This window comes from Diabrotica virgifera, chromosome 1, assembly GCF_917563875.1.
Source record: "Diabrotica virgifera virgifera chromosome 1, PGI_DIABVI_V3a".
NCBI lineage: Eukaryota > Metazoa > Arthropoda > Insecta > Coleoptera > Chrysomelidae > Diabrotica > Diabrotica virgifera.
Genome location: NC_065443.1, coordinates 158,971,601 through 158,983,698, shown reverse-complemented (window position 1 = coordinate 158,983,698; position 12,098 = coordinate 158,971,601). Strand labels below are relative to the sequence as shown.

Here is a 12,098-nt window from a genome sequence, read left to right as displayed (position 1 = left end):
GCAGAGAAATCAAACTTGTTTGGTTTCGTCGCTTTGCTCTTTGGTAGCACTCTGTGTACCTCCGTTACTCGGTAGTAATTTGATTTCACCGCTTTGCTCTTTGCTCTTTGCTCGCACTCTTTCTTCGCTCCACTCTTAACGTGCACTGTATCTTTTAAATACTTAGACTACACTATATAAATATCTCGGTGGTACTATAAATAAAAAATAAAACATATGGTTTTGATTTTAAAACTTGTTTTTATGTTAATAAATAGAATTACCGATACAAACCATAATAAAATTAACCCAACAATTTTTTACATTTACATCAAATTGAAACTTACTACCTACTTAAACTAAAATTATGTTGAATAATAATTAGAAAAATATAAATAAACATCACAAATTTAAGGAACGAATATTTCTTATTAAATTTGATCCCAGTCTCGCTTCCGCAGTTTTACTTTGATTCCGTTCTTTGATTTAAGAGCACCCTCCGCAGCTAATTCAAGTTTGTGTCCACATGGTAACATTTCATAATTTCTCAAAATTGTAGATATGACAGATTTCATTAAGTTCCATGCGTATTTTTGACCTAGAATAATAAAAATATAAATCGAATGCTGTTGCCTTAGACCAGGAGATATTAGATAAAAGTTCAACCACGATTTTCTGAATTCTGTCCTTTGTAATATTGGAAGGTTAAAGGAGGTACTACAATTTGTGGAAAAATCCACGGGTTTCGTGTGACATTTTACTGTGAAAATTATATTTTCCATGAACAAAAAAATGGAGCGTTGCAATGAATTTCTGAATCGTCATATCCATAGAATGCCAGGATACTATCGATTGTATCAAGAAAATTTTTTGGGCACGAGGGTTACAAAAGGGGTTGGCAAAAGGTGTTGCAAAAGGGCATATAGGTATATACAAAGACATAATGAAAATAATGAAATTTTCATGATTTTCTTGATTGCAACACTCCATTTTTTTCGTGGAAAATCTAATTTTCTCAGGAAAATGTCACAAGAAACACTTCTTTAACCTTTCAGTATTGCAAAGGACAGGACTCAGAAAATCGTGGATGAACTTTTATCCAATATCTACTGGTCTATCGGCGCGATCTCACTTTTTTCAATATAGGTACTGTTAAATCATTTTTATGGGGAAAATTTAGAGCATTAGGTTTATGTCAAAGACCACGAGATCGTAAATTTTCATCCCCCTGTATATAGCCAAAATTTGTAAATAATATGATTTAGCCGTAAGCAGTGTTTCGTGGAAAGAGGAAATGTTTAGTGGTAAAGATTCTACGAACGGACTTATACAAATTAAACAATCAACTAAAATACGGTCGGATTAGAAAGTGAATGTACTCACGGTTGGAGTAGACAATAGAATGTCTAGAGTTTTCTAGGATAAAAGAAAATATTTGATTTTAATATCTCCAGGAAATTTGACAAGACAGAAAATTTGTATACAACACTATTTTTTCTTAAGAAATTAAAGTAGGGATATAATGTGTAGAGAGAATGCTTGTGATTGGCGAAGAGATGGATGGAGGGAGAACAGAGTGGTTGAGTCACAGATTGATGAAGGAAAAAGAATTACTGTATAATTAAGATCGGAAGGGAGCAGTCTCGTTTTGAAAAGTAGTAATTTTGTGTGAAGTGGTAAATTTGGTGCCTGTGTAAGCAGATTCGTGTTGAGACGAAGTCGTGATCGAGTCGAGAAGTACAATCTCCTCGTGTCCTAATAAATTCCAGTTTATGTCTGGAACGAGTAGCCGGTTTGTATCAATTTTGCACAAGATATCGAGCTGAAAGAAAAAATCTTGGAATTATAAAGATTGATATTGTTTGTATCGAGTCGGAGACTAAATAGAGTAGAGATTTCGAGCGAGTGCTGTTTTTCGTTTGTGAAACAGTTTGGGAGAGAAAGACCGTAGTAGCCTCTGAGGAGCACGTGTGGGAGAACCGAGGACAACACAATTCATGAGAAGAATTTAAGAAGATAAACAAAGTTAGTCAGATTATTTGTGAAAAGGAGAGAGTTGTTGTATATTACATTCCATATTTATTTTTTGTCAATTTAACAGTTTTTACACCATCATTTATTCATAGAAGGGATAAATAATCTATTTAAAAGGTAAATTAAATATTGTTTTTTATATAGTAATAAGAACAGTCTACCGAATCATTTAAATGAAAATTTGTTAAAAGAAAAAGGAGATACAGTCGAACCCGCTTATTAGAATACCTCTTAAAGGAATATCCCGGTTTAAGGAATAGAAATTTGAGGTCCCGAAACATTTATAGTAGCAACCAATGATCGGTTATTAGAATATCCATGTTATAGGAATACTTTTACTTGGCACAAAGGCTATTCCAATAAGCGGGTTTGACTGTAGTAGAATTAAAGATTAATTTTATTAGATAAGACATTTTGACAAGAGAATAAAGTTTTAGCATACATTTTGAATCTTATATTTATGGTATAGTATACAAGAATAAAAAACCGCTAAACGCCGTAAAAATGAGTGGCGCATACAATATTCCAGCTACAAAAGATCTGATATGAATATTACGTGGCGCGATAATGTATTTTCATTTTGCTTCAAAATAAAATTCTAGTTTTATTTTAAAAGATGTTTTCATAATATTTGCTAAATTTGAAGTAAACGCTCCACAAAAGATGTTCAAAATTCAAACTGTATCAAAGTTACTCTTTTGTGGCGCGTTTTACTTCAAATTGGGCAAATATTATGAAAAAAGCTTTTAAAATAAAACTAGAACTTTGTTTTGCATCAAAATGAAAATACATTTCCGCGCCACGTAATATTCATAGCAGATCTTTTGTAGCTGGAATATTGTATGTGCCACTCATTTTTACGGCGTTTAGCGGTTTTCTATTCTTGTATTGTATGCGCCACTCATTTTTACGGCGTTTAGCGGTTTTTATTCTTGTATCATGAGTTTTTCAAAGATATTTATAAATAATTAAATGTATAAAGTTGAATGCAATGTTTCTCGATTACACGTTAAGCTTTATAAATGATCGCCTTTGTCGCATTATCTCCCAAATGATCTAGTGTCTATCGAATGTACACTAGATTTTTTTTATATTCGAAATAGATTGAAAAAAAAAATATTGGGATGGCCGGTAAATGAACTCCGATTGCCCGTTGTCAGATCAAATTAGTGTCGTAACCACTACAACTACATAAACCATTTAGGGAATTATCGTTAATTGGATTATACTTTGTAGCTTAATAACTTCTAAACGGCTTAACCGATTTTGTTCACTAAACATGGGTTTGAAACGTATTTACAAGTAGTATCCTATGCATCTAAGGTCAAGTATGATAACTGAAGATATTACAGGAATTATTGAGCTTAAAAACCCGTTTCTCTCCTAAGAAATAGATTTGATCATACTTATGAAGCCTATAACTTAAAAATTCGAATTTTCCCGGATATAAGGTATACACCGCTAGATTCGTCTAGAGTCCTTCTACAAACGCTCAGTTATTGCCGTAACTCGTAGGTTGAAATTTTGAGTAATTGTCGAAAAACCAAAATTTTCAAAGTTTAGTTTTTCAGTTTTTCGGCTATACTAAGCCGTGTGTATGTCTGATCCTAACAGCTTAGACACCATTTGAAATCTTAACTCAACGCTATTAATTTGGTATATTTACTGTTCTCCTGTCTCTTCTTAAACCGAAGATATTTATACCGCCAAAAAATATGCCGTTTTGTACCTACCAAGTCCTACACCCCCGCTTCAAACATAAAAAAAAATCAGATCGGTTTAACTTTTCCACACTCATACATACACCGAGAGAAAAAAATTCTTGACATAAAGAAACTTTATTAATATTTAAGAAAGATCGACTTGGCATATTGCCTAAGAAATATATCTTTGTATATAAGATATAATTTTCTAAAATATTTCAAATAAATTTTAATTAACCCAAAGAAATATATCTTAAACATGATTGAACTATCACTTTCTTGCAAACTGCAAACCCATTTGTCAGAAAGAAATTATACTTGTCATAAGCATATATATTCTTGGCATTACAAAACTCTTCTTTCTGAGAAATGATATTTTTTAGTACGGAATATTGTTATCTTACCATTATTAATTAATGTATTTAATGTTAAGAAATATATTTCGCAGAAATAATTGTATATATTTAGAATTAAGTTAAATTTCTTAAAAATAAAGTGATATTACATACGGCGAAATAAATCATTCTGTTAAGGTAAAATTATTCTTTATTAGATAATAAAAACAGGATATAAAACGTTACATACAAATAATTTCTCCACTCTTAAACTACTGGCTTCTATACAATAATAAAAGGATGGAGAGGCAAATCCAACTTCCTTAATTTTTTCTTCTTTTTGTTAATAGCACTTTGTATATCAGCAATTACCTAAAAAAAAACCGTTATGTAGAAAGAGTAAACTTATTTTAATAAAAAAAATTTTATAAGAATATAGGTACATATATACTTCTTTTGACAAAAGGAAATATAAAAAAAGAACAAATACACGGGCCCACATAAAAACTATTAATTTTTTGGTATAAGAACGGTAGGTATCAGTAAAACAGTCTAGAATCCAAAAACATTTCTTGGCATTTCAACAAATAATAATCAATCATATTTAGTTCAAACATTGCTTTATTTATCCTACCATCTTTGTTAATTTTTTTCTTTTTGTATAAGAAATATTAATTATTTATCTGTATAATATTAAGTCACACAATAGACATTATTTAGCTAAAAGAAGAAGAAAAATACAACCAATGTAAAACATTGAAGCAGACATATTGTAGTTTTATTTATTTATAAGTATAATCCAAAAGATACAGCAAACCTTATCATTAAGAAATTTTATTACGGGAAAGTATTATTAGGTTACATCTTAAGTCATTTAATTTATATTAACTAATTCACGGTTTTCGGCAATAAAAGTTCTTAACAGTTAAGATATTTCTTTTAGCCTAACTAATAGTACTTTATGACAAATATAGCACACGCCATGTTTGATATAACCTTGAATTGTAGGATTGTATATAGAAGACGATACATTCAAGAAACATATTATAGTTTATACATAAGTATACACATTTTTATAAAGGAACTTACCTGTATACAGTTCTACCATTTATGGAAGCCCCTAGTTGGTTAATAGCTCCTTTCAATATTGTTCTGAAGCTTTATATTATAGATATTCTATTATTCTCTCCGAGGTGGAAGTCGAAACGTCAATGAAAGCCATTTTTTAAGTTAAATTGTGGCTTATTTCCCAGTTAGAATAAGATCCTTTCTTTCAGAGTTGTCCATCAATATAGAGATCTAAAATGCATATAAATATACTATTATGTTTCTTTTAGAACTACATATTCGGATATGCAACAATATTATTATTACATCTTAAATTAGGTAATCAATTTACTTTTATATACCTATGTACGTACCTTCAAACTATCCCTTAGATTTTAAAGAAAACCAACAAATAACAACTCCAAAATCCATCTATGAAAATGAACTGATGCCATGCACGCCATCTTATCTTGCCAAACACAGAGATTAAATCACAAATTAGTGAATAATGGTTACTGCGCAATTCTTTTGTGGAAGAAAATCTCTTTGCAAGTAGCATTTCGGCATTAATGATAAAGTTTTTATTTAATAACCACAGTTACTACAGAGGGTATTTCTGAAGAATTATTTCTTGTGGTCTAAAATATTTATTTGATTGCAAGAAAATTTCTTGTTCACAACTATAAATAAGGATTAACTTAACATATATTTCTTATACTGCAAAATATGTGTAGTTTTCAATTTAAGAAACAAAAACTTTAGGATAAGAAAATTAAAATGTAACCATTGATGCATTTCTTAGTATTGAAGAAATTATCTGTAAGAAATTATTGAGTTGTGTTTAAAAAACTAGTTTCTTTATATGTGAAGCGGTATGCTTAAGTTAATATGATATGGTAACTTTTAAGAAAGATAGCTCAAAGAAATCAGTGTTTTAGGAGAAAAGAAATTGTTCTCTCGGTGTACATACATATCCACAAACATTTTCCCTTTTTTAAATAAAAATTGACTCATACTTCTGAGCTCGGTAACTTTTGAACGGTAAAACTGATTTTCAAAATTAGACATGGGTTGGAAAGGTAATGATCGCTTCTATTAGAAGCCGTAAAGGTCGGAGTTAAATTTTCGAAGTTGTTGTGAGTTTTGGGTACCAGAACGAAAAACAGACCCTAAATAGGAAGGGCCGCAAAATCCAAACCCTTGGACCAAAATGGATGGTTGACATATGAATAAGTGAGTCTTTTCCTGAACTTTAAGATGGGAGTTGGTCCAATTTTCAATTCAGTCAGTTTTAGAAAATCGAAAATTTCGTGTATATATAGTGTCGCGTGTAGGGGGTGTAGGTGTGCGCCACTGGGGAGAACTGCTGTTCTCTGGTAATAAATAAATAATATTTATAAAATTTATATGATTTTGAGCATATTTATTTTCCCTGTTTTGCCCTGGATAAAGTAAGCAACGAGAGATACTAGAAGCCACAAACTAAAGGTGATATATTAACATCAATTAGCTCTGAGAATATTTTTTATGGGAAAGTTTTGTTAAATTTTGGTTTTGTTTCCGAGAGTAGTAATTAAAATAATTAATTAATTAATTGAATTAACAAGATGCTGATCAATGTCATAAAAGAGAGAAAATACAGAGCATAATAGTACATATTACTGTATTAATAACACTAAAAAATAAATTAAATTTCGACTTTTAAATCGGATGCCGTTGTTAAAGTACTATCAAAATAAAGATACTTTTATTCTAGAATATAAATGTTGTTTCAACATGCAATTATCCAAAATAAACAGACTAGATTTATTTTAAAATGTTTAACTTAAGTAACTCCTTTCCTTACTCGGTGTCAGGAGTAATGGCTTATCCAGTATTTTTGAAGATGATTGTGGTTTCTGGTATAATGTATCTTTTTTATGATAAGAAATTCCAAATACATAACATTTAAACAAGTCACCTTACCTATACAATTTCTAGGACCAGCACTAAATGGAATATACGCGTACGGATGTGTATCTGTAGTGTTTTCAAATCTGCTGGGGTTGTAGGTTTCGGGATCTGGGAAATATTTCGGGTTCCTGTTTGTCCAATATATAGGTATCAATATGCCCGCACCTTTCGGAATAATATTTCCATCGGTATATATTATATCTCTGTCAGCTTTTCGACCAACATAAGGAGCTGGTGGATATATCCTAAATAGTAAGATTAAAAAATTATTGGTGGATACTTAGGTAGAATGAATTTTTGATAACTACTGTTACCTGGTTATATACCACTGAAATAGCGCAAATTCGGATAAAAACGTCATATTCTTTTTCTCATCAGCATCTTTCAATGCGTCACAGTTTTTCGATTTCTTTCTAACGCATTTCTATGTGACAGAAAAAAGGCACGTCGGTGATTGTAGACATTTATAACATTTATTGTAATTGTCGATAGATTGCGCTATAATCGAAAAAAAATTATTTACGAATTGTATAATATATCTACGAATATAATCTGTACAATTTATAAGACTATCCAAATCAAAGAAAATACCATTTTATAAATGCAATAAACACAATTGATTTGTTTTTATGCCAAATTGCAAATAAAATGTGACAACTGTCAGATTAACTAAAATGTCATGTTAGAATAAATGTTATAAATGTGTATTATCACGAACTTACCTTTTTTTCTATCATTTGTGACGCACTGAAAAATGCTTATGAAAAAGACCATACTATTCCGAACGAGTAAAGAGCGTTCAGTATAATTTTTTATACATAATAGTATATGTAATTAAAAAAGAAAAGAGTACGTAGCACTTGCGGAGTGCCAATAGAAGTGGATATATTATATTATTATTAAAATATTACCTTAGAGATTCCTTAAAAGCGAGTTCTAGATACTTCATTTCTTGAATATCTCGCATTGTGACATTTCTGTTTTTATTATCTCCAAAAATTAGTTTTTGTTCTTGAACAATCTTGTCCTAAAATAATAATAATAATGTATCATACAGTTTATTCGCATGGCTAATGCACTAGACCATAGGTTCTCAATCTGTGGTACATGTACCACTGGTGGTATATATCATTATTGGAGGTGGTACACAAAACACAGAAAAAATTAAAATAGTAGTACTTAGTAAGTATTGATAATACAATTGAAAAATATAAGTGGTACCAAAAATAATAAAAATAACTGTAGGTGGTACATCACTCAAAAAGGTTGACAACCGCTGCACTAGACGTAATAGGTGTGGATCCCGCATATGAAAAAAAAGTTGATTAATAGCAAGCTGAAAATTTGTTAATAGCTTAAGGGTGTCTAGTCGGACAAACTTTGATATATAGGAACACTGGAACAGGGGAAGTTTTAATTGTGGAACAGGTTAAAAATTTGGAACGGTCAGACCACGAAAACGTCACATGTATTTTGTCCGACAGAACTTCCAATTGATTTGTTACCCTTTCATTAAACTCTCATGTAAAAATCAGGCTGCTATTTATCACCAAATGGGAATTATAATGAGTGGAACACGTAGAATATGTCAAAGGACAGGAATTATGACAGGTGATAAATAGCAGTCTGATATTTGTATGAGAGTTTAATGAAAGGGTAACAAATCAATTGGAAGTTCTATCGGACAAAATACATGTGACGTTTTCGTGGTCTGACCGTTCCGAATTGTTAACATGTTCCACAACTAAAACTTTCCCTGTTACAGTGTTCCCATATATCAAAGTTTGTCCGACTAGACATCCTTAAGCTATTAACAAATTTTCAGCTTGGTATTAATCAACTTTTTTTTCATACGCGGGATCCAGACCTATAAACATTAGTTGACAGCGATGTCGTCATCAGCAACGAACGAGATGGCTATTTGGTTAAGTGTTAACAGTTACTTGTATAATGGCGTAAATCATTTATTAATTTAATTATTAGGATTATTTTTTCACTATATCTATGTATTCAGTGATTCTTCTTCTTCTTCAGGTGCCACGTCCGTATTCAGACGTTGGTCGTCATTACAGTTATTTATATTCATTATATTTATATCATTCAGCGATTACAGTAATTTATATACTATTTACATACTAAGAACTAATAATCGAGAAAAGAGAAAAAGTGATCAGGTGATTTTAACAATTTAGTGTTACTATGGAACGAGTAGTTACATTTTAAACAGCTTTAGCAAGTAACAGTGCATGTCTTATTGGAATTTAGTCTAAATGTATATAAATATCGGAATAGAGAATTAACATAACGGAAAAAAAAGGGGAAAAATTGAAAAAAAGGGTTTTTTTTTCATTTTTTCTTCAGACCATTGGAAAAATTGGAAAAAATGGGAAAATTTGAAAATATTTTTTAATTGAGACTTATTAAGGGGATGGGTACGTATTTTCGGCTGCAATGCTATTCAAATGGGGAATCATTTTTTTTCGAATCCTGGGAAAACTAATAAGTATTTTTGAAAGATTTAAACGCAGAATGAAAGATTACGTTATTACCGAGGGCCGAAAACTTCTATAATGTTTATTTTAATAAGTTACAGGGGTGAAAATCTAAGAGAAAATTAAGTGTGACTTTTAATTTCAAATATCTCATTCAAAGGAAACTTTTGTTTATTCTACGGGAGTTCCGGCCCTCGATAATAATTTAGTCTTTCATTCTGCGTTTAAATTTTTTAAAAACATTTATTAGTTTCTTCAGGATTCGAAAAAAATGGACACCATGTCCGTGGTGATATTTTACAAATCGAACCTTCGCTATCTTTGTCATACAATGCACTGAGTCAAATAGAATATGATGACAAGACAGTGACAGTTTCAAATATTTTAAATATTTGACATGGCACCGGGAATATTTTGAGTTGTTGGTTAAATAATATTAATAATGTATGTGATAAATAAATGATTTAAGACGTGAACTTAATAAAACGTTATTTATTGTTTGTTATTTATAGAAGATCCAAGCAGAGAATACATCAGGATTATATCCTGTGATCCAAGTATTTTGTTGTTAAAGATGTTTAAAAGTAATTGTAAGCGTTCCATAGTAACAATATATTATTAAAAAATCACGTTAACACTTTTCCTCTTTTCTCGATTGAGTATTAGTTTTGTTGTACATATAAATTATTACAATCAGTGGATACATAGTTAGTGAAAAAATTATCACATTTATTAACTGAATTAGTAATTTGCAATTATACAAATAACAGTTATCCAAGAACATTCACAAACCATCTCTAATGATGACATTGTCAAGTAGAATGACATTATAATTAGTAACGTTTACATATTCATACCAGTGTGAATTTTACTACACATAATTTGCCGTGTAAAGACAGAAAAAGTAGGGATAACCGTAAAATATTTGCGAATTATATACCCATGGCCTTAAGTGTACTTAAATTAAGAGACTTTAATTGTAAGTGTCAAAACCGAAACTTCAAAGGTAGAAAGCACATTATTTAACCAAATTGCTCAGTGGTATATTTTTATCTGAGTCTGATTCAGACTCGATCTCCGCTTCACCATCGTGAACGGATAACACAACATGATTTTTGTCAGTCTCTTTTAAAAGTGGATCTAGTCTAGTATCGTAAATAAATATCCTTGTAAAATGGCATTATAATATATTATAATACATGCAATAAACTAGTATTTAGATATTATTTACTAATTTATTTCAAATTTATCTTATTGTGTTCATGTTTTAATGAAATTAGCGCGATAATTCGATGAAATAAAATGATTTTGACATAACATTTAAAAGTCAGATCAGTAGACAATGACAATGGTTTTGAATCGTCGTTATGGAAACCAATATCGTCGTCGTGGTAACCCATTATATTAAAAGTTTGGTTTTGACAACCTTGTCAAAGAATTAATTGGTCTATTTTCACTTCTAAATAAAAATTGATATAACTCTATTTATTATAGCTTTTTTCCAAACGTAAGGCCCTAGAAAAAATATTGTTCCCAACTCATGCGAAAAGTGTCTTCCCCGCACTCGACTGCTTGCATGAACTCCGCTATCGCGTCGTTCGGGTCAACGGCAGTCTCGTGTGTGAAAGTATCACTTTCCGCACTAGTTGGGAAAATAACTATTACTGCTGCCAGAAAACAGAAAAAATGTTTATTTGACAAATAAACATTGCTTTTCGCTTAAATTCAATATTTAAGCAGCCACCCACCTGCCTCTTGACAGTTTAAGCATTTAATTAAAGCGAAAAGTAATGTTTATTATTTTGTCAAATAAAGTTTCTTTTTTGTTTTCTAACAGCAGTAAAATGTATTTTTAATTAAATAAATTAAATACATTCTTCTTTTTGTGCCAATTATTTAAATACAAGGAAAATTTTTTGGACGCCCTGTATAAATAAATATATTAATGTTTATGTTACTGAATAGAGAATTCAATAGCCTTTCAAATGAGCTACCACACGACCTTTTTTCTTATTAAAAAAATAATCGGTTACGTCATCAGGTCTAGATGGCGACGTCACTAGTATGATATATATGTCAAAATATCATAATTTAAAAATAAAAATCTAAAGATTAATTTATTCCATACTTTTTAACCTCTCTGTATATCTACGTTGTATGTCGATATTCGTTGATATTAGGATGAGATTAATTTATAACAGAAACATAAATATTATGTATTAAAAGTTATAAAACCTACCTGTGCGTCCTTGTTTAATGACAAACAATATAAAGTGTAACTTATAACATTTGCAGTAGCGTCATGTCCCTAAAACAATAATGATACTTTTATAGTAATTTACGTAAAAAGTTCCGAAAGTGATATTTTACGAGACGAGTAGGAAGTTTTCAGGGCGAGCCGTAGGCGAGTCCTGGAATGCTGCGAGTCTCGTGAAATCACTTTTGGATCGTGTTACGTACAATATTTTTTTTGCAGACATTTTGTATGTTAAAAAGAATATAATATGTATGAACTTTATTTATGAACTTTTATTAAACACTTTAATTATGACAAG

General features: G+C 30.5%; 1 protein-coding gene across 2 annotated transcripts in view; it reads right to left on the bottom strand.

Moving 5' to 3' along the window:
• Nucleotides 1-220: 220 nt before the first annotated feature.
• LOC126878802 (cytochrome P450 4d8-like) overlaps nucleotides 221-12,098 on the bottom strand; it is a 244,366-nt gene continuing 232,488 nt past the window's right edge. For both annotated transcript variants that reach the window (XM_050641703.1, XM_050641702.1), the window contains exons 6-9: nucleotides 11,783-11,851; nucleotides 7,963-8,078; nucleotides 7,064-7,296; nucleotides 221-577 (exon numbers count right to left, since the gene is read on the bottom strand). In XM_050641703.1, coding sequence (XP_050497660.1) covers nucleotides 411-577; nucleotides 7,064-7,296; nucleotides 7,963-8,078; nucleotides 11,783-11,851 — 585 coding nt within the window. In that variant the 3' untranslated portion in view covers nucleotides 221-410. The remainder of the gene's footprint in view (nucleotides 578-7,063; nucleotides 7,297-7,962; nucleotides 8,079-11,782; nucleotides 11,852-12,098) is intronic.